This window comes from Atractosteus spatula, chromosome 6, assembly GCF_055471065.1.
Source record: "Atractosteus spatula isolate fAtrSpa1 chromosome 6, fAtrSpa1.hap1, whole genome shotgun sequence".
NCBI lineage: Eukaryota > Metazoa > Chordata > Actinopteri > Semionotiformes > Lepisosteidae > Atractosteus > Atractosteus spatula.
In genome coordinates, this window is record NC_142711.1 from 26,576,440 (window position 1) to 26,600,692 (window position 24,253).

Below are 24,253 nucleotides of genomic sequence, written 5' to 3' on the forward strand. Positions count from 1 at the left end.
TGATTTGTAAACAACGTTTATTGCATTGGAAGAGCAACTCCCCCTCTTGAGAATCATCTCTAGATTCCATTCTTCTGCTGTGTTGCTTTCCAGGCAAGGGGCAGCAGGTAATACAGCTGTGGGTTTAACAGTGCAGTGTTGACAGCACTGTAGAAAGGAACATGGGACACTGTGGTTAAAAGGAATGCTTAAGACAAGCACATAATTCTGGGCCTCTGAGGACAGTTGTCCAGTTGTTGTATTTTATATTGTGAAATATCTAGCTGAAGAATTTACATAAGCTGCTCACTTGGGAATAAAAATCACTTTTCCCCAGAGTTAAATAAAGTACTGTAACCTCTAAATACATCCAGGACTAAAGCCCTCTTGAGCCAGAGCTAAGTAGCCCTGACTTAATATGATGGCTAGGAAGCATTTTTCAGGTTTTGCAGTTACCTTTTAAAATTTTCATTTCAAAAAGTAAAATTAGAAAACACTTCAATATTCCCAAATCAATTTGGTAATGAATGTGCAATGATGTGGCAATGCATTCTGTATTCTCATTCACTGGAATGGATGGAGGAATTGATCATGTCAAATATGCAAGGGATAACATCCAATCCTGTTATTCAGGACCTGAAAGGATCAATTTCTATATTTATATATGTCAGTACATTTTGTAGCAAATTTAATAAAGAAGGACATGGATAATGTTACTCTTATTATCATTTATAAAGCACTACGTTCTTCTCAACGCATGAAGAAGTATTGGATATGCCCATTTGAACACTTGAATGATGTATTTGACTTCTGTTTAGATAATGACATAGTCTACATTACACAAAGTAGGCTGATATTTCATTATCTCATGTCTTTGAAGTACAGCACTTGCTTGGTCTCAGAAAAGCCCTGCTTCCTTCTTTAGGTGTTTTTGGCGCCAAGCAGGCATACGGTAGAAATCCGAGCGTGTTGCCCCGATCATGGCCTCAAAATCAGCATCTGACAGATACTCCTGTTCAAAACAGAAAAAAATGTTTATTATTAAACTTATATATGGAAACCCATTTTTTCAATAAAAAAACTAAAAATGCCAAAGAAGATAACCGTTCATATAAACACAGTCAATTCTTGAAAAAAAATGAGGGATGCTTTCTGTTTATCATGTAAAAACAGAAAAAAAATAAAAACCAGCTAAAACTGTAATTGTGATTTCAATTGAGTTTGTTTCAGTTCATTGACCTCCCAAATACCCTCAGCTAGTTTTCTAACTTTTATTACTAGATTCAGAATATGAGGAGCAATTTTTGTTCTGTGGTAAAAAGGTTTGAAATCCTATCTTATGGTTAAGAAACATGAATTATTTTCAAGTGTCACAGATCTGTATTCTATTATATACTGCTTTTGTTCATTCTTTATATATCTATGGCCCCATGTCATGTTAATAAACAAGAATAATTTCTGTTAATAAAAACATGAAAAGCCTGTGTATGCATTATCAGCTCCAAATTTCTGCCACATAAAAATAATTGTTTGCTGAAACAGTGTAGGAAAAATGGTTCAATGAAAATTAGATGCATGCAAAGTGTAAAACAGCTGGAAAACTATTGCAGGGCAACACCCCTAAGAAATGTTTAAGACTATCAAACTCCAATGTTGTACTGCCATCTGCTGTATGTTCTGAGATCTGCTGTATGTTCTGAGCAACCAGAAATATTTCATTAACAAAACTCAAGGGCCAGCTCTGGACAATTACACTTTATTTTCCAACAGCTACAAAACTGCAAAACTGCAAATCTACCAGAGCTTGTGAAGATTGGTCTGATCAGTCACCTCCAGTCTCATGCAAGACCATCATCCTCAGCCACAAGGTCAATGAATGAGAGTCAATGAATGAGAGTCAATGAATGAATTAATTATTTCATTCACTCTTATTTTTACTAAATGAAGAGTAACCTATTTCAACTTTTTAGTATTAAAGTCATGATGAGTACAACACCTAGATAAAAATCATGACTTAAAAACTAAGCAAGAAGTTGACAGATTAATGCAAGACCATAATAAATAAATATAAAGGAACTGTGGCCACAAAAAACGATCTCAAAGAGAGGAGTGTGAGAGAAGGTGCTAGAGAGATATGAAAATATTTTAAAACCTGTGATGATACACCTTACAGTATATTGCAATGATAAGATACTGCAAACATTGTACAGTTACATTTTGCTGGTAAATCACTTTAAGACGTCTCTGCCATGTTATTAACGTTTGTCTGGAGAGAAGAGTATTGTAATCACCTCTTTTCTTGTTGGGTCCACACCCTCAGGGAGCTCATCCACTGTTTTGTTGATCAGCAGTTCAGCAGCAAGGCCTGACGTGTTGCCCTTGGAGACTGCTAGACTGGCCTGGGGTTTGGATTGTATACTGCTTTGGGATTTGTACACAGGAGAGGGGCCTGCAGGTCCCCCAGGTGCACTGTAGGTGGCACCACTGCTCCACCTGTTCAGGTCTGTGTTGTTGAAATCCTGCAGAAAGACAATTGGCTGGAATGTCTTAAATAGCCTCAAATGTCTTAGCTAAAAGGGGTTTGATTACCACAAAAAATGCAGCAGTTGTGATTCTGACTCTTACTAGATTGGTTGAGTAGGAGCTGTGAACAAATCTTTATTGTCATTTTCAGTTATGGGGAATAATACACACCAAAGGTTTTGAACTAGAACTGCAAATCATGTTTCTGAGCTTTTTATCAGGTCACACAAGAGGTTACACAAGGTTACAAGGTTACAAAAGTAAGTTAAATAATAAGATTTAATCATAAGAAAACAGGAGAATAAAATATCAAATTGATCTTCATTAATTTGTTAATGTGGAGAAAAATGTTCATATGCAAACTAAAGAACACATCACTTACAACAGTAATTTGTGAAATCGCCGAAACATCTCCCAGTTTCTTTTTCATTTCCTCATAGGATCTGCCACCCTGAAGACAAAACATGTTTTTTTATATTTTACCTCTCCTTCTCACAACACAGCATCCAGAACCAAACATCAAGAACAGGAATGCTGCAGTGTCAGTCTCAAATTTATTAGCTCATAATTCATAATGGATCTGAACACCAGATTTCAGATTATTCACCCTAATTCCAATTCATTATGATTCTGAACACAGTTCAGAACACTAGAAAAAGTTCAAGAAAGCCAACTTCATCTTCCAGCTTGTGCTACTACAGAAACACTCAAAGATTTTTCATTGTAAATCATCTTCTAACTGGCTTCATCACTCATTGGTTCTCCTCCTCACTGATAGCTGGTGTGTGGTGAGCATACTGGTGCACTATGGCTGCCGTCACATCATCCAAGTAGATGCTGGACATTGGTGGTGGTGGAGGGAAGTCCCCATTATTTGTAAAGCACTTTGAGTGAAGTGTGCAGAAAAGCACTATATAATAAGTGTAAGGAATTATTATTATTATTGTTGTGATTATTATTAAAGTCAAACTAGAAGGTGCAGATGTATCCTAAGCCTTTTCAAGTTCAAATCTTGTGTAATCTAAATGTTGAAGGGAAAGAGTGTCCATAGTTATGTACTATACTTGCTGTATTCAATGTGTATCAATTTGCTGTATTTGCTACATGAGGTATTGCATGTGCAGTTTGCGTTTGAGCTACCTGAGCAGAGCTTCCAAAAAAATTAAGGAATAAGAAGAAACTATGGAATAATAAAACAAAATGAGTAGAATACAGTTCAACTGGCACAGATCATTCAAAGAAGGTGAGAAGATGTATTCTCTTTCATAGAATCCCTTACACTCCACTTGTGAGGGTCCCAGGCATTGAACCAGCCAGTGAAAGTGGGTGGCTCATAGCCCTGCTTCACCATGATGATCGGGGTCCCAGGGTCTCTTCCTGCTGGGTGAGTCTTCAGGTACTCAACAGCACTAATGTAAGACTCCTTCTTCTCATACTCATTAGCCTGCTGGCCAATCCACAGGAAGATCTGGTGATGGGGAAAAAAGATACATATGATTTAGTTTTCTTTTAGTTTTGAAGAAGTATTGTTCATAGGCGCAACTAGCGCTAGACATTGGTTAAACTAATATCAGGGGAGAAAACAGCATCTATGTATCCTAATAACTGACATTCTGTTAGTCTTCAACAAATATTCAAGTGCAAAGTAGTATTGTTCTAAAGAGAGACAAACAATTGGTCTATAAAGTATGATGAACAAAGTCTCATGTGCCTCTTTATATACTGTTTGTATACTACACACCCAAATAAACTGATTACTTAGAACTACAAGGAATTCACATAATTCTTTTCACAAAAATGGCTAAATATTATTGGTATCTGGTCCAAAGACATTTTTATGAACCGACATGACTTGATGAATTAATTATCCTAATTAACATTTGACAGGCTGATAGTGTGTATGTGGCCACAGCTGTGCATAAGTGCAAGCTGCATGTTTATGATGCATGTGTTACATTTAAAAACTAGTTTAAATACAAACAAGTCAGCTCCGTGACATTGGCCCCACTACAGACAGCACTAACGATGAAACCCACCTCATTCGTTAGTGCTACGTTTGTGCTGTTGAAAGTAGTGTTTGAGCTACTTTCGTTTCCGAGATATAGCGCCTTGTTTTTTCAGGGTTGTGACGTCACTAGACATCGTAGAGGAACCGGACCAGTTCAACTGCAACTTTGTTCACCAGGGCAAACAGAGGAACAAAGTTGCAGAACTGTTACTCTCGCGCCGGTAACAGAGTGCTTGAACTCGGCAGACGGGGTCACTGGAGGTCAAAGTCAACGTGCATGGTCACGTGATCACCAGAAAAACAAGGTGCTATATCTCGGGAATGAAAGCAGCACAAACGCTACTTTCAATGGCACAAACCGGCACAAACGCAGCACTAATGATTGAGACCGGTCCGGTTCCCCTTCTACGTTGTAGGGGGGCCGAGTGACGTCACACCCCCCAAAAAGAAGACGCTATATCTCGGAAATGAAAGCAGCACAAACGCTACTTTCAATGGCACAAACCGGCACAAACGTAGCACTAACAAATGAGGTGGGTTTTATCGTTTGTGCTGTCTGTAGGGGGGCCAACTTCACGGAGCTAACCAAGTCACTTGCTGTTGCACGGGGTGTTGTCTCATTTGCCTTGAATAGCCTGGACATGTGCATAAATAAACTGTACGACTAAATATACATGGATTTCTTTGTTGTTTTTCATCAGAAAACAAGATAGCAATACTATCACAAATGAGCTGATCAAGTCAACCATGTGTATCACCACCAATTACAAATGATCAATTGATCAAAATGACACCAACATCCACATTTGGTACACTTCATTTTTCTGGAAATATACTAAACATCAATTATGTATTTATGCATATTTAACATAGTAATGAAAACATGTACGTTTTAGAAGCATATTTTCATTTCCCTTATTATAAATGTATGAATACATATATCAGAAGTGTATAATCAGGGTGTGTGTTAAATATAAGCCTGCAAAAGTTACAGACTTTAAAAAAGACACGGTTTTAGGGCTTTCTGAAACCACGAGGAGAAAGCAATGGAGCCCACCTCCTCCCAGGTATCAAGCAGCATGACATCATCCTCATCCAAGTCATCCTGGGCAAAGTCGTCCACTTCAGTCATCATAAAGCGGCCCGTCTGGTTGGAACACTCAAACAACCGGGGCTTGTGTGGCGGCTTCTCCTGCTGGAACCTGAGATTGCAGACCAGGGTAAAGGATTTCAGACCGCTTTCAGCAGCTGGGAAGTTCAGTTGGGCTAAGCTGTCCCAACATAGCATTACAGGTTACTAACTCTAACTCTATGTTACACAAGACTTGCGCTTGTTTTCTCCTCTGGGAACTGTGCAGGACAAGGTTGAAACTTGTATTTGATGTATATCTAATTTGTACAGGATACTGAACAAAACACAGGCTTACAGCAGCTGCACAGTAGAGTGCTGAAGGCCTGATGTAAAAGAAGAAATGCACTTAGAGACACTGGGGACTGCAAGGGATTTGTCTAGCAAATAATGGACAATACAGCATATCATATTGTAAATCACAGGTTTCTGTGTGGGTTCTGCCAGTTCTCACTGCAGCTAGGTGTCTCTAATGTAGTGTCTCTATCTAGTGTCTCTGTTTCTTGTATGAAACAGACTGAGGATGGTAAGTGATAAATCTTTGTCTTGGTTGACAACTGGGTTGAGAATTCCTTCCTTTGAGCATCTGAGGTTTGAATAAAGTCTCATATTCAAGTAATTGTCCCTGATCTTCTATGGAAATCCAAAACTGTCTGTTACAAAATTGACTGTCACTGGTATTTTATCTTTTCACATTGAAAAAGAATGCTTCACTATAGGTTGCGAGAGTTCACCTCTTGTCGCTGGTGTAAGGAGCTTTCCCTCCCAGAGCCACCCAGAACTCTGCAGGTTCCTGGCCCTCCAGGACTGTCTGCTTGTCTTGCCTGGAGATGACATCGGCCACAGACTTGCCCATTTCTCTCTCATCCCCACTGCACCCCTGTGATGTAATGACACACAAAATGGGTTAATACAGTGAACGTGATGCATACAACACCTTCTTATTCCTATGTGTAATTGACTGTATTTCTACACAATTAGCCAGCTCATGATCAAATGCTAGTTTCCCTCCCCACAATTCATTCTTACATTTACAAGCATTTCAGAATGCACTGATGACACACAGACATTACAAAACCTTCAAGAAAAAAAAACAGCAATGAGAAAAAATGGGACATTTAGGCAAAAATCATATTTTTATGTTTATATCCAGAAATAATGGATATGTACATAACCTCCCATCCCCTCCAGATAAGGCAATCTATTTGGGTCCAATTAGCTTCTTTCTTGCCTTTCATTCAGAAAGGAAAAGAAAATCAGTTAAGACTGCCTTCCATACATAGTTGGTAAGAAGAAAAAACATCACGAAACCACATAAAATAAAGTTTTACATGCATAATTTTACAATAAAATTGATATTAGTCTTGTTTTAGTTGTATAGGGAAGATTAGAATAACTATTAAAGCGGTTACAAAATGATAATGTACAAATGATAAATAAAGTGACAAAACTCTTAAAATAAATGTTAACAGAAAAAGTAAATATGACTGATAAAACACAAGAACCAAAAAAGGTTATAAATGAGGGCATGCTATTCTGCTCATATAACTTGTGGTTACTTAATATTCTGGAAGATAGTCTCACTATTTGTTCCAGTGTAATACTTTTAGATCATGGTATAAAATAAAGAGATAAGGCTCTTTAAAATGACCTGTGATGTGTAGAAATTTTCTGTGTTACTGCTGACAGGCTGCAGTGGAGGGTTAAACATGGGAGACCTACCTTGCCAGACCACACATAACAGACCCGTTCGGTTTTCAGAAGGAAGACGTCGTTTGTGTTGAGGGAGGACGCCCGGGCTGGAACCTCAGTGGCTTTTGTGTTGAATTCATTAGTGCCTCTGACCTGGAAGAGCCTGGCACCTGAGTCAGGTTTCACCACGCCAGCACGGCTTGTCCCACCCTGAACAGTGATAACACAGCTATGAGTAAACAACCTGACTCCAGAATCTTGGCAACAAATCAGTTAATTAATTCTGAGTTTTTTTACCTAGACTTGATAGCAAGAGAATGGCATTTATGTCTGCTTTTGCATTCAGTAATGCTCCCAAGTATGGTCTCGGTTAGCTTAACTTTGGATACAGAGAATTGCCTCAGAATGGAGTTTCTCTGAAGATGTACAGTAGCCTCAATATGTTTGTTATTGTTTTATATCACTGTTGTATGGATGACAATAATGACAATGCATCATCCACCATTAATAAGAGAGACATACTGTATGTAAGAGCAAAGGATTTTAAAAAATAATCCCCTACACAAGTAACTTGTAACTGTAATGGATTAGTTTCTAAAAGGAATCTTTCCCAACACTGAAGCACTGAAGCTGCATCCTGCTAACCAAAAAAAAAACAGTGAACAAAAGAAGTGATTTGGTGTTAAATGTGAAAATGAGAAAAAATTACCTCATAAATAACGAGCTTCCCTTTGAAAATGGCCAGAAAGTGCCGAGGCTCCTTGCCCATAGTCACCCTGACCTGGACTGCAGCACCATTGTACTTATTATCCATATTGACTGCCTGGTAAGCACACGCTGTGATCTCATCCTGAGTTGCATGGCGCCCCTGAAGCAACACAGTTCAAGAAAGTGCTCAGCTTTCATGGTCTATTCCTATATGCTGTGGCATTCCCTAAAAAATTAACAAAACAATGACACATGCCATCTCTTTCAGGAAACAAAAAAGTGACCTTGAAAAGGTTTCTGAGAATCCGTCTATAGACGCTTATAAGAAGTATACAGAATGTTGTACAGATTGTTGCTTCCCTACTTTAGCATCTTTGCATTATCCTTTAAGAAATGTCTTGACAGTCAAATACAATTAGTTTGTCAGAAAATACCTGAAGAATACCAAGGGTAAATCATACCAAACATGTTAATAACATAATACTGTATGATTCAACATGTACAAAGACTGGAATAAAGTAACACATACTGTAAATTTCACCTTAAGAGTAATTTTAATTTCAGGCACAGCAAACATAAGACAAATGTACTTCTATACTACATTAGCCGGATTGCCCTTACCAGCCACATGTAAAGAATATAATGAGGTTTGTTGGACTTCATGTAAGTGTAGAGCACCAGGTAACAATCTCCTCCATAGAACTGGCCATAGGAGCTGGGGTGGAGCTCTTGGAGTTCAAGATTTTCAATTCTCCACACCTAGTGGACAAGATCAGTCAGTTACATATACTGCAACACTACGACGAGCTCCAAGTTGAAATGGTTTAAAACCCTTCACACAAGAGTGGCATTTTTTTCTGATTTTGTTCGCCTTTTTGCTAATAGCAATAATAAGGACTAAGGCCACAGTCCTTCAATATGTATATATGTAACCAAAAACTGACTTTTATACTCAGAAATGTACCTAAAGTGACTGTGTTCTAATACTTATGGTCTCACGAAACCACTGGGTTGAATGTATATGACCACTGGGTTGAATGTAACAATGTATATTTTTCTTCTAATTTGATCAGGTGTATACAAAGAAATACCCCAAATAAAATTTATTTTGTATTTTACTGAACATTAACATTATCCACTTCATAGGAAATTCAAATTTGCTCTTTATATACTGTGTTTTTAGTGAGACAAAAACAGTGTTTTCTCACTAAATGCTCCCTTCCTCTTCGGGCTTCACAAAATCACCTGCAACACCATACTGATCTTTAGGTTTAACATAATAACATTGGCAAGTGCTCACTGTATCGACACACACCTGCACTGTTCCAGAGGCATCATCCACCATCCTCTGCTCAGCTGCAAGCTCTGGTCTGGCGTGAAGCTCCATCACATCGAACTTCGTCTGATCTACCTTGGCTGGGTAGAAAAGGACAGAGCCATTAAAACATGGTATTGTGTGCTCCCCATATATGGTATTCCAAATGTCAATTTGCACCTTGTGATCTTTACCTAGTCTCTTCACTCATTGTAAAACATTAATTGATGATTATGTGAAACAAAATTAGAATATCTGAAGCAATATGTTAGAAAGGGTAAGATAACACATAATCACTGATGTCACCTTTATTTCTTAGTGTCTGTTCTTACATTTTACTTTTACCTTTAAATATTCGCAAGAATACTTGGTTCAAACTGTATTATCATACTGTATATGACGCTGAATATAAGTTTACTGTTTTACTGTTCTTTACTACTGAATATTGGCTGATTTTTGCCTTTTCCTTCCTTTTATACACTGAAGACAAGCATGAGTAATGGAAAAATCTGTACTGAAAATTAAGGAGATATTGAATCATAGTTACCAATCCTGCCCACAGAATAAGTCTTGCCCAGGCCCTGTGTCTGTCCCTTGACTCTCCAGGATTTGAAGAGGTGTTTAAACATTGCTGACTCTGCTCCGTCGGTCATCACTTCCACATTGGTGGTAGAGGGGTAGTTTTTGGCTTTGATGAAACCCTGAAATAACATTGGCATTTGTATACAGCTGCACTATTTCTGAAAACACTTAACTGAAACTCTCTTCTGCATCTTATACTGGATTATAATCATTTTATTTCAGGTGCTGGAAACCAGTGCTTCAGGAGTTACTTTTCACAATCTGGTTTGCTTTGTTTTGCACACGTAACATTTATCGTGCATTTAGAACTGGAAGATGTTTGGTTTTCTGCTGTTTCTGTACAGAGCTGAACACAGCATACATGTGCTGAAGCGTTCTACTAAAATGGCCACTAAAAATACACAGCTTTCTTGAAATCAAAACTTTTTAATGTATGATTAGTTAAAAATGCTCTGTGCGAATTTAATGTTAACCAGAGTTTGTAAAGTGTGCCCTTAAATTTGGGATACAGACCTGAAAAACTACATAATGTTATTATTGTACTATGGGTCTTCCTGACCCAAGGCTGTTTTTTTCAGGATATGTGACCCATCAGCAGGGTTTGATGCATCACTGGTGCTTCCCATGCTACCCTGCAAGGCATTCAGGCTCTGGCTTTCCCTGGGGTCTCGTGCTTTCTCTCCCACAGACTCACCACTGCTCTCCCCACAGCAGAATGGCGCTCCTCCATGGAGGCATCCTTGCCTTTCCACACGAAGACTGTGGCGCCACCCTGGTCCACAATGTAACATTCCTGAAGAAGAGAGGAGCTCGCGTTGTTTTTTCACGGCAAATTCAAATCACATTTCTGAGAACAGGAGCTTGGAATTTAACATTTTAGAGAAAAGGATTATAGTTAATTATTTTAACCATCTGTTCCCCGTCAGGTATTGTGCTATTTGATCACTTGCCGTTTTGTAACATAACAAGCTGCTTAAGTATGGCTCATTAGGATTCCACAGGCAGTAATGCACATTTGGCCAGGCAGCTGGGTCAGGGTAACTTTCTTAGAGGCCTCATGATTCCTGACTTGCTGCACACCAGTGAGCCTAAAGGCTTGTCATTTAACTGTGAGTTTTCTAAGTGACTCAGCTCTGCTGCTTGTGCTGTGGGGCTCACAATGTGAAAACAGACAGGTAGTGTTATGTACATGATTGATCTGATGCATGCCTTTAACTATAAAGTTTAAAGTTTAACTATTTAACAAAGGAAATCTGTGTCACTGCAAGCACGACAATAATAGATTGACTGGATTTTCAGCAGACCTCCCTCCATCCTATCACAATTTGTGCAAATATATAATTGCTGAAAACAAGGAACATAAATGTAACAGATGGCTTGACAGATTGAAAAGACATGCATGCTGTCTTTATACCTGCTGTGTTAGTACATGGGTTAGAGCATTGAGCCTGATTCAAAATTGATCATTTTCGAATGTGCACATGTTTATAAAAACACACTTATTAGTAATTGGAAATTTGAATTAAAAACTCAGTGAGCTACAAGCATTTAAGCAACTTTATTGATGTATTAAGGAACATTTCAACTATAAATGATTATAAATTAATTTTAAGTGTAGTAGAAGGCATCACATTTCTACACAGCATGTGTTAAAGTGAATCTTCAGGATTAAGATTCAGAGCTTGGGTCTTTATTTCTGAGTGAAAAATAGAAGCTCATTTACCGAGGACTTGAGCAGGTCCTGAGTCAAGGGTTGAGTTGCGATCTCCTGCACAACCAGATTACCACCAGATTCTGAAACACTGAACACAGTAACACATACAGTGGATTACATAAGTATTCAGGCCCTTACACAGTTTTCAGATTTTGTAGGTTTAAAGCTTGCAGTCAGGACACTTTGAAGTAGCACTTTATCTGTGTTATGTACACAACCTGCTCCACATATTCACAACAAAAAACAAAAAGTAGCAAGTTAAAAAGATAATATGAAAGAAAAATTGAAAACGAGTGGTTGTGTGATTTAAAAGGCAATTAGTTACACCAGAGCTAATTTACAACTGGTATTACTAAGGGGCGTGTACACTTATCCAACCCATTTTTCTAGTTCACTGTAAGCCATGTTTTGTATAAGTAAAATAAATAACTCATTTCAATCTGAGAAGGACCATACATTTAACAGACACACACATACTACACACAACAGCTGTATATATGCATATAATATAAACACAGCATTTCTTTACAGAAAGTATTCAGAAGCACAACAGAAATATAATGATGATGTGCATACTGTATAATTGCACATGTCCATACATACTGATAGAGTCTAACGTTGGCCGTCTGGTTCAGGTCAGGCTGATCATCAGGAATAGCCTCTTTCAGCTTGCCTTTCCTCTCTCCCAAAACAGCCTTCATGACCTTCATGAGCTCTGGGTAATCGGCCTCATCACTGCCCTCCACAAGGCCAATCTGAGCTCTGCCACCTCGCTCGCGATCCCGGATATCTTGGGCCAGCAGCATCGCCTAAACCCAGAGTGACACATCCATTATCAGTCTGACCTGTTCACTAAACTATTTCACCTTCCCATGTGTATGCCCATGGACAGGCTCTCTTTATCAAGGCAGGGTTGCTTATTGTCTCCAGTTTTAGGAATTAACTTGTGAACCACAGGAAGTTCCCTAGTTAGATTGCAAAGTTGAATAAAATGTGGTGTACTGTAATTTCCAAAGCAATAAAAGTGACAATGACAATATATAATAGTTAACTGTTTGAATGTTAGGCAGATAAAATCTAATTGACACTAGTATTTAAAATGACTCAGATTCACAATTGAATTTAACATAAACAGAGTTAACCAATGTGGTCAGACAAATTGTGATTGCTTGATGTCTTGTGCAAGCAGTAGAATAAAGGCAGAAGTTGTCTGAGTACAGCTTTAACAAAGCCAACACTATCTTCAGATCATTCCGATTTACATTTCTGCCTTTGGCAAGTTACCTGTTCCTGGAAATGATTTGGACCAGAAGTGCCAAACTCAGTTCCTGGAGGGCCAGTATCTTTTCTATAGCCCAACCTGTACCACATCTCCAATCTGAGCTTTCAGTTACATAGAGGGTCTAATTATTTATTTAAATGCATGACTTTAATATTTCTAATCTGGCTGCAAAGCGTTAAACTGTAAACTTCAAAGGTTATCACACTTTTAGGTGAATGTTATGAGTTATCAACTTAACAAAAACCTTAGGAAACATCCTGTTTATAGTCTAAGTAAGGAAATAATTAGATTAATTGTTCATTTTACAGCTCAAGTTGGAACAAAAACCAGAAAACATTAGGCCTTCTAGGAATTGAGTTTCACACCTCTAATGTAAACTTAAGTTACCCTCTTAACAGGATGCTCTAGCACTTTTTCATTTTTAACACTCTCCAACCTTTAATTTCTCTCTCCTGTTGCTCTCAGGACCATTCCACTGCACAATCACTTTCCCCATGTCCAGCAAGAAAATATCTCCAACGTTGAAACTGTTCCAGGAAACTTCCACCTAGAAAATACCACCATCATTATCATACGGGCACTGCCATTTCTTGTTAACATACTAAGCCTTATTATAACACTTTTGCCAGCATTACTAAATGGTCTTGATCCCAATTAATACATCGCAGCAATGATCAGGTAACAAATATTACGTATTACCTATATTATATAACACATATTTATGTCATTAGCTATATTATGCTTTCTGTCCCACTCTACTCTTTGAAATATAATAGTTATGCCATTCATTTTTATCAATACCTTTTATAAATACCTCTGCCTTTTGTAATGAGCAACCATTTCATAACAAGTCTTACAAAAAAACAAAGGACTTTCACTCAGAAAATACTTTAAACTATACTGTACATCATGGTAAAAATGTAAAATGTTATTGTAGTATTTATATCCTTTACATAAGAATTGTGTGCTCAGTAATCAGTGCATTCAGTAACATATCCAGTAATAATACATTATATATTGTACGTTGCCCTAGATGAGGGCAAATACATAATAAGAAGAACGGTTTCCAATCTTGTCAGGAAACTAAACACATAAACTGGATTAGCTCTTCATCCATTCCTTTTCTAATCACTTTATCCAATACAGGGTGATGAGTGACACCAGAGCCAAACCCAGCAAGCAACGGGTGTTAGGCAGGATACACCCTGATCAGAATGTCTGTCAGGCAAAAAAAAGATATACAGTACCTATATATTTTATATACCTATTAATGGGGGATACTATGTAAACAAGGAAGGAGAATGATGTCCAGTTGTATACAAACAATAAGATCCCATTTTAAGAAAAAACAAGAACACATCTAGACACAACTGACAGAAACATTATAAAGGGATTGAAGTGCTCTTATGTATGCTCACAGGTTACCTCTGTGGCTGAGACATGCTTCCTCCCTTTGACATGAAGCAGACGCAGGATGTTGTACACGTTGGGCTCTATGTGTTGGAAACCAGAAGCTACTCCACCCTTCTTGTAACTGTTCAACAGAAAAACAAGAAGAAACAAATTCAGAGCTGTGAGAGTGCATTTTATTTTATTTTTTCAAAATGGTACAAACATCAAAACACATATTTCTTTAATCAGATTCCATAAACAGCGTTTTGTGCTTTCTGTATATCTCTTAAGTATTTCCATTTACTGTAACAGTATAATATTTGTCCTCTTGTACAATAGTTACAATAGATGAATATTTCTGTTCAGCATGACAGACTTTCTTGAATTCAGAGAAAAACATGATACTAATCAGTATTAAAGGAATAATGGTTATTTCTCACTTGAAACAAGCACAACTGTCTCTTTCTGTCGTTGTTCCTTGATTTTTACTTTTATTAAAACTTCTGTGGAGCCAATAAAACCAAAGAGGTTGTCCTGTAAATTCTGTCAAGTGGCAAGAGAGAGCACTTACACAATCCCATTCTTGAAGTAGCTCCGGAATTTGGGGGACTCATTTCCCTGCACCTCTCTGTGCTGAATCAGGCTGCCTCCTAAGTAATCATCCAGCTGTGTCACGTAGATAGCAGCTGCTCCCTGCTCATCTTGAGAAGACTCCTTCCCAATCCAGTAATGCACATCCATAGGCTGACGTGAGTCCTGATTTCCCTGTACACACAGACAATTACAGCTGGTCTTCAGTAAAGGTGACCATTTAATAATAATGAGAATATGAATACACTACCTCTTAATTAATAATGGGTGACAGTCTACAAGATGTCACAACATAGCCAGAGGTGTTTATAACCACCTATCCATAAGCAGTATTTTTTTTTGCTCCAGATACAGAGGAAGCTGTTTATAAATTCAGATGTACTGAATGATTCCAAAACACACTTATTTTAAGTTAGATTTTGATTTCTTGTAACCAAATGTCACAGTTGTTAGTGTCTGTATAGCGCAATACTATCATACCGGGAACTGCAGATGCAGGAATATAAAGCCTGCATAATTCTGAGGTAAAAGGGGGACAGAGTTAGAGCATAAGTATCCTACATCAATTGCATGGTACATGTATACTAATTAACGATGGACATTATGTGAGATTGTCATTTTCTAGTTGATTCATGGTTCAATTTAAGTGGAAAAACATCTTAACATAGTGAATGGCAAACTCATGTGTTTGCTATCAGCACCATAGGCATAATTAATCTTCTGTATTACTCATTCTGTACTTTATTTTATACTACTATATTACTTCAACGGGATGTGTTGTAATGTGAACTTTACTGTATGACTCTGTGCGTAACTTAGTTACGGCTATTTAGTAAACTGTGTTTATATTATAAAATATGCCTTGGATAAAGGTATCAAGTAAATTATCATTACTAACAAATTTATAGGGACAGACTATAAACTAAATGTTGAATCTACACAGATAATTTATCTGTATGGTACATGCAGAATACTATCCTAACTATCCTATTAAATCTCTCTCTCATTCTCATCCGTTAATCCCGCATCAGCAGGGTCCGCTTGTCGGCACGCCAGTCTCCATTTGGTGGTTTGAACCAAATCTTTGAGCTTGCCATTAAATGCGACCGAGAATACTCCAACTGGCGGGTCGCTCCGCCTGCCATCAGAGGTGGGGGGGAGGAGAACAAAGTAATGTAGCCAATTCATAGAGGGGGATTATTAGGAGGCATAAGAAATTTGGCCAGGACGCTGGGGTTACACCCCTACTCTTTTCGAGAAACACCCTGGGATTTTTAATGACCACAGAGAGTCAGGACCTCGGTTTTACATCTCATCCAAAAGACGGTGCTTGTTTATAGTATAGTGTCCCCGTCACTATACTGGGGCATTAGGACCCACATGGACCACAGGGTGAGCACCCCCTGCTGGCCTCACTAACACCTCTTCCAGCAGCAACCTTAGTTTTTCCCAGGAGGTCTCCCATCCAGGTACTGACCAGGCTCACACCTGCTTAGCTTCAGTGGGTTGCCAATTGTAAGTTGCAGGGTGACATGCTGTCCCCTGACTTGAATTAAATATTTACCTTTATAGGTATAAAAAGCATTATGACTTGATAATACCAAGTTATCTGTTTAGAATATTATTTGCTTTACTTTTCTTCCAGTAAAATAGCTCCCAAAGTCTTCTCAAGGTTTATTGCATGTAGTCTAAAGTGGGTAGGTAATCAAAGAAGTGCAAATATAAAATAGAAAGTTAAAGTATTAAACTTGTTTAACATCATAAATTAATTTAACTTCATTACACTATAACTATATTATAACCTCTTCATGTTTAATTTAATTTGAGAACCTCTTATGATGGTATTTGTTTTAAGAAAAACTGACATTTTTACATTTATACACATGGATTAAAAAAACAGACAACATAGATAGTAATAAAATATAGTACAGTACTTTCATCTACAGTATATGCTTTTGATAATTTTTTCAGGCTTTACAAAAAAGCAACAAAATGGTGCAGAACAGCAGTATCAAAAATATTTAAGGAGTATAGCATTTCCAGAGGCCCTCAATGAGGAAGCTCTTGAAAAAAATCCATTTGTTTTTGCTTTACTTACATGAAGCACAATGTAGCAGTCACCTTCAAAGAAGTTTCCATAGGCTTGTTCAAGGACTGGAACCATTTCCATTTTCTGCAGAAGAAATTAAGGCAGGATGTTTAAAAAAAGGCTTTAAAGATTTTTTATAAAGGAAATATCTCATTCTGATGTATAACAATGAAGTTTTTCTTTCAGGAGGCTTCATTCTGGTTTTCTGTTATAGACATTATTCACAAAGCTGTGGAATCTATGATTCTGTCATAACAAACATATTAAAAGGTATCTCTGGTCATCAGGTATGGTAGCACTGGTAGTTATACTGTATTTGATTATATCTAAAATCTGGACAAAATGGGAGCAAACTGACAAATATATATTTTTAAATTTGCCAGTTATTTTGTTAAACCAAACTCTTTTTGGAACAGACAGTTGTGTGTTTTTCACATCTCAGCCCTCAGCTACAAAATTAAGGAACTGTAGGCTACCTCCCTGCAACTAATTCGCCTTTGAGCCATTCATCTCATAACACATCACAGTCAACACAGGCCTCACTAGATGATGTCGAGTGGATAAAAAGCTCATTACCCACTAGCACCACCATGAACCTGCATGAACCACGAACATCCGGGTTGCGGGGGTCGATGTGTTGCTGAGAGTTGTCGTTTTAATTACACCGTATTCTCAGTGGATCTTAGGCATGTGCGCACCACTACTTGTTGAATCCTGCTCACAGTTGACTAATGTAACCAGTGATGCCTGGATCATATACATCAACCTGTGCATGGGACATAGTCTATACTCAATTAGGTAGCTGTGTCAGCATGCGTAGGCTACAAAGGAATAATTAAAGGTTTATTCCATGCTGAAAAGAGAAGAAAGGAAACACAATGTTTCGGCTGTGGAACCCTTCTTTGCATGTCTATACTATACTTGGGTGTCTATAGTCTATACTCATTGAACCATTGGGAGCCCCTGCACTGTTTGAATGGAAGTATGTGTTGTGCACTGCCACTTGCAGAGTGCTAAGTTACAACAATTGACATGACCTAGGCTGCAACCCAACAAAACCTGGATCAGTAAGAGGGCAATTAATTTGTGGTCAAGTACTGTACATGGCGTCCTGTATGTTCTTCTTGAAATGACGGGTGGAACTGTTTTGCAGGACATTATAGAAAATGCTTGATTTAAAAACAACCAGAAGCAAATACAGTACCTTCAGTGCAAACTATGAAGTTACCTTTGTATCTGTGTGTATTCAGTTCATTGACAAAAAATGTTAAGTTTGCTGCAGACATTTAGTTTTTACTATGTATATTTATTTTTCTTTTTGAATTTCCAACTGATATTTCAGTTTAAGTTTTGATTTGTAAGCTATGTTTTAGACAGTTCTTATACAATATATATAAAGAGGCATTAAAACACAACAAACGAGTACTGACAGAATTTGTTACTTTTTTAATGCTTCTCAACATATTTTATGTTTTTTTTCAAATTTTTATAAAAGTTACATTTGACTGTATCTATTTTCTATCTTTTACAGTGTTTAGAATACAACGGTCAAAAATACTGCTAAAGAGATTTTAGGTATAACTCCTGGCTTTCTAGCAATAATATACTGTATACTGTATATTGAACCTGGCTGTGTTATTTTGTCAGAGGTTTTCATAATGATATTTCATGCCATCCTATATGTGTTAAAGACAAGATTTCCGATATAACACCTTTGATTCCAAACCTCAAACTGAAACTGAATCTAGAGCACCAGAACAGGAGTTCTTACATTTATAGTCCATATTTGCAGACCTGGTTTCTGTCGGATGCCTTTAAAAGCTTCAGGTGTTTCTTCAGACATTTTGGCAGGAGTCTGAAAAAAAAAAGAGTATGAACCATTAAGTAATATAAGTATGACTACTGAGAAAATTATAGGTAGTAGACTCTCGAGAAAAGTCTAGTTTTTTAATATTATATTTATAATTGAATTGATACTTTAAGTCTTAAATATTAAATATTTTAACAAAAAAATTGGATGAACCATAAAATGTTTGCTGCTGTTGGTATAAGGGAACACTGTTATTTGGACTTCAGTAGTGCAAATAGTTTGAGGAGCCATAAATGGCCAAATTATGTTGTCAGCTGTAACCTCAATGCACAACACAATGTCAACCACATTCTGAGACCTTTGCACGACCTGTTTTTACAGCAGCACCAACAACAGTATAATCTCATTTTAAATCAACACAGATAGAAGAAGCATTAAATGTTCTGCTTCAATCAGGGATTAATCTCATTCAAAGGCCTCCTGCTCAACAAAATTAGGCAAGTTTACTAACAGGAGAACTGTCACAACAGTAATACTGTAATACCCTGACACTGGAATTTTAAGGGCTTTATAAAATTCTATTCCAATATACATGAAGAAAACTTCTACAATTTGAATGCAAAATTAAAATATGTAATCCTGGTGGATAGAGATGCCCTGGACAATATCTCTTCAAATCTGTTCACTTTAGAGGAAATCTGAACTTGAGAACAATTGTTCTCTTCTGGAACTGCAGCAAGAGCATATCCAGGGAAAATTAAACTGACATGTGATAAACAGATTCCCTCCAGACCTACACAAAATAATACATACTGTAGTTAACTTGTTAGATAATTTAGTGTGCTTTATCTTGTTTATTTTAGACTTTTAATATATATTTTTTCCCAATGTGAAATGCCTCTAATAGGTAAGCAGAAAGCATAATCAAGATTTATTCATCACAATCCCATTAATAATCAGGGGCACATAGAAGCTGCTTTGTGGGATTAAAAGAAAAAAGAAAACTAATTCCAAGTTCTGTATGACAACCAAAGTCTATTGGTTGTTCAAAAGCTTTAAAAATAATTACATTAAATAGTTTATAAGTGTATAATGACCACTGTTAACAGCAAAGCTCAAACTCAGCAACTGTGTTTTGTAAATCTGTTCTTATTTGCATCGTAGTAAGGCTTACAGGATGAATGCAAAGTTTCTTTTTTTGCATAGATAGGGCAGAGTGAAGGGAGAATGGTTTTGGGGATGTTAAGCCAGAAAAATATGTTAAAACAATTTACATCAATTAGTTCCTTCATTATTCTTGACAGTTTAAGGGTTGGAGTTTATAAGATACATTCAAACTCTCTCTATAATAATGCCCTGAGATAAACAGTTAAATAAGAAACCAGTAATAGGTTTATTCCATGCTGAAAAGAGAAGAGAGAAAACACAACGTTTCGGCTGTGAAGCCTTCTTCAGGTATGATACGCCAAAGCGCCAAAAAGGAGAACTTAAAAATATAGTCGGTCCTACACAGCATATGCTTATACTTACAGTATACCTGAATCCTATCCCCTCGTGTCAGGAAAATAGGTTATTTTAAGACATTCCCTTAAGCTAATAATATGAATTAATAATTCCTTATGCTTATCTAGTGCTTTTCTGGACACTCCACTCAAAGTGCTTTACAGGTAATGGGGACTCCCTTCCACCACCACCAATGTGCAGCCCCACCTGGATGATGCGACAGCAGCCATAGTGCACCAGTACTCTCACCACACACCAGCTATCAGTGGGGAGGAGAACAGAGTAATGAAGCCAATTCATAGATTCATAAATGGGGATTATTAGATATAATAAGATGGATGTAATGTCTTTAGGAACGCATCTCCGGTAGGCCTCACTATTAAGCAGCATGTTCTAACTTTCAAACGAAACATGGCATCATTAGATGGGTCTCTCTGTGAAATCTCCGGGGAATAACATCAATGCCTCCTATCCCAAGAGAGACTTATCTGGAATGAGAGCTAGATGCAGATCACCTGTCAATCATCCAATGATAACCAACCACAGAGGAATCATTGACAAATTAAAACAATTAAACATTTTCTCCTCTCTCCATCAAAACTTGGGAACCTGGCAACCTAATCAAATATACAGTAGGACTGTAACCACCATTGCCTGAATTTCAAGGAAACCAACTTAAGTTCAAGAAATTCTAGGCTTAAAGCCCATAAATAAACAGAAATCTGCCCAAGACTTTCTCTAAAACCCGAGAAATTTTGTGACTAGCTAGCCAAATGGAATTCTGCCTAAAGAATGAAATTAATACAGTTACACTTTTTTGACATGCCTAAATATCAATGTACAGTATATTCAGTATTAGCAGCCACAACCAGAACAAGTGAAAAGAGTTTCTCCCCACCTCTGTCATACTTATATATGGACCAGATTTGGACGTAAGTGGAATTCTTTCTACTCTGGAGAAGCTGTCTTTAGCATAATAATAATAATAATAATAATAATAATAATAATAATACATCCTTACAGTTATATAGCACTTTCCTGGACACTCCACTCAAAGCGCTTTACAGGTAATGGGGACTCTCCTCCACCACCACCGATGTGCAGCCCCACCTGGATGATGCGACAGCAGCCATAGTGCACCAGTACGCTCCCCACACATCAGCTATCAGTGGGAGAACAGAGTAATGAAGCCAATTCATAGATGGGGATTATTAGGAGGCTATGATTGGTAAAGGCCCAGGGGAAATCTGTCCAGGACACCGAGGTAACACCCCTTCTCTTTTCGAGAAACGCCCTGAGATTTTTAATCACAGAAAGTCAGGATCTCAGTTTTACATCAAGGATGGCACCTTTCTACAGTATAGTGTCCCTGTCCCTATACTGGGGCATTAGAACCCACACAGACCGCAGGGTGAGCACCCTCTATTCTTCCAACAGCAACCTTAGCTTTCCCAGGAGGTCTCTTTTTTTGCTGTGAGTAACAGCTTATTCTGAGAAACAAAATATTACATGAATAAAAGTAGTTACTATGCTATGCTGGGTGTATGTGCTCACATGAGATTAATTTTTCTTCCCTGTTCCACAGTACTATATTAGTCTTTATTTACCTTCACCAAAGCCCCTCCTATTTTCTGATACTCAGACAACAGTTGCCTAGTGACTGTGGGGGCAAACAAATGGATTGGGAAATGGTGATGATGTCAGCAAGGTTCTGTGCTGTTTGTGCAGGAGTGCTGAAGCAGGATGTGGAGAGGCACTGCCAGCTTCAGCTTTTGTTAAAAGATTTCTTTTTTTTTTTGGTAACGCCTAGAGCCTAGGATCTAAAGAATGCAGAGAAATACCGTTGTTCCCACCAATTTAAATATTAATTCACATTTAATATTATTATTTTAAAGCTAACTTTACCAAATGTGCAACTTACCTTTATGGCCGAATTAATATCTAGATTGTAGAGAAGTACGAATACCATACCTTTCAATAATCTAGAATAAATAACTAGGCATAACTATTGTTGGACAATAAAATAAATCCAAACATATCACAATATCTTAGTCATGACACATTTTTTAGAAATTTAAAAATCTTCACCCCATTTCCCCAAAAGAGGCAATTAAACAATTTAATTAACAATAATTAAATTGTCACAACCTGATGGTTATGATCTATGTACTGTCAATAATCCTATTCTCTATATTTACCATGAAAAGTGACTGATTCCTTGTCAGTCAAGTCAATACACCAGAAAGTGATTTCTGAATGGTCAGTTGCCATTGATACATAAAAAATAAAAACTCCATTAAGGCTTAAAGAAATACAGTCTCCATTTCTGATCCATATACAGTAAACGTGAGGTTAAACTACTGCAATATTTTATCTGCTGACAGCTAAATGGAGTGCTGCTAAATGTCTTAGAATAAGCTTGTGTTTTTGTTCCTAAACACTGTCTAGTGTACCACACTGTGATCACTGGGTATAACAGTGACTCTGTCTGAGAATCATAATATCTGGCACTGCATCAAATATAGAGCTACTATATATATACAGTCAACAGCAAAACAACAAACCATACGTTTTACAAGCCTTCATCTGGCGTCACTAAAAAGCTCTTAAAAGCCTGTTTTCAAAACTGAGCTTAGGCACTATAATTTATGGCAGCTAAACACATATATTTTTACTTCAGTAATGTACATCTTCTGCAAATCCAGTTATAAGATCCTAAATATTTAAAATAAAAAGGCAAACCCTTAACGTTTTTGTTGTTGTAGTAATGTGAGGGTTTTTAATTTACTTGAACAATAATAAATTATAACAGTACACTGCCAAAATGCATTGATGGCTATTAGGAATCAATCAAACATAATAATTTCATGGATTTTAATTATACACTGTACAAATTGTTGATATAACACCAAACCATATATAACAAACCAAAAAGAGTAATGAATGGATCTGTTGTGATTGGAAAGGCTGCTCATACACTCAGGGATTACAAAATTAATAATATCGGAATTCAGACATGCTCTATCTCATAGATTTTACCAGTCTCATAAGGTTAAATCACATTCATATTGTCACATGCTGTACAATTAAATATGCATTTACTATCATGAACTGAACTATCAAATGTGTTTGGAATACTAGTTCATCTCTTGAGAATTAAGCTGTTTATTCTGTGCTGGTGAAAAAAGGAGAGACGATTTGCCTAGTACCGATATGTCCTAGTAAGGACAGTTCTGCAAGGAATTTTTCATTGTGCTAAACTTTGGTCTTTTAGACTGTGCATAGCTGTCTGCTTGAGTCTAGTTGTTATTAAGATGAATGGAGAAACGTTGTTAGTCCCGGCTATGGCTTTTACCGGATATTCTGGCATATTTAGAATGACAATAAAAAAGCAACTGTTTTAAATTAATGAAGTGAAAATAACAATTGACTTGCAAAACTGTTCCAGAAAGAATATCTTGGGCAAAATTGTGTTTTTTACTGACTCATTCTCTAGGCCTGGCATCTTAAAAAAAGTATTGCAGTTATTTGGAGTAGTTGGAGAGAGAAGACGAGACAGTCAGACAACCAACGAAATGAGGTGGGTGCTGAATTTTAAGATACAAAATCACAGTTGATGACAGATAAGGTATAGATCTGGTATCCACCCTGCAGGTCCCTCATTGGAGGGTCATCCATTAGGAGATGGACAATGACATCATTCTCACTGTCCTGGGCAGAAGGGTTATATCAGATTGAGGAGAGCAGGGCTACACCATATATCATTAGCGTGTTTCAGAATGAACACAGCTTTACAATCTCCTAATCTGTGTTTCAGACATGGATTTATCGGACTGGGTCCTTTCAGATGTATTTTTCTGCTTTTACAGTGGTCCAAGCTGGTTTGTCAAGGCAGCAGAAAGATTATTAGAAATCTTTAACACTTAATTTGGACTA

At 37.3% G+C, this 24,253-nt stretch overlaps 1 protein-coding gene across 1 annotated transcript; it reads right to left on the reverse strand.

Moving 5' to 3' along the window:
• On the reverse strand, nt 1-18,855 carry vill (villin-like). Its single transcript, XM_088918069.1, has 19 exons — nt 18,776-18,855; nt 17,014-17,088; nt 14,896-15,089; nt 14,358-14,466; nt 13,369-13,479; nt 12,254-12,459; nt 11,660-11,738; nt 10,631-10,729; nt 9,902-10,055; nt 9,355-9,455; nt 8,661-8,798; nt 8,041-8,199; nt 7,362-7,541; nt 6,374-6,519; nt 5,568-5,712; nt 3,782-3,970; nt 2,885-2,953; nt 2,271-2,498; nt 1-991 (listed from the first exon to the last, which is right to left on the reverse strand). The coding sequence occupies exons 1-19, from the start codon at nt 18,845-18,847 to the stop codon at nt 878-880; spliced, it is 2,568 nt and encodes an 855-aa protein (XP_088774195.1). The 5' UTR covers nt 18,848-18,855; the 3' UTR covers nt 1-877.
• Nucleotides 18,856-24,253: the final 5,398 nt, after the last annotated feature.

Coding starts and splice junctions, on each gene's coding strand:
- vill (XM_088918069.1), bottom strand. CDS start 18,847: ATGTCTGAAGAAACACCTGAAGCTTTTAAAGGCATCCGACAGAAACCA. Junction 15,090..17,013: donor ACTGCTACATTGTGCTTCAT/GTAAGTAAAGCA, acceptor CTGTGTGTACAG/GGAAATCAGGACTCACGTCA. Junction 2,954..3,781: donor GGGACCCTCACAAGTGGAGT/GTAAGGGATTCT, acceptor TTTTGTCTTCAG/GGTGGCAGATCCTATGAGGA.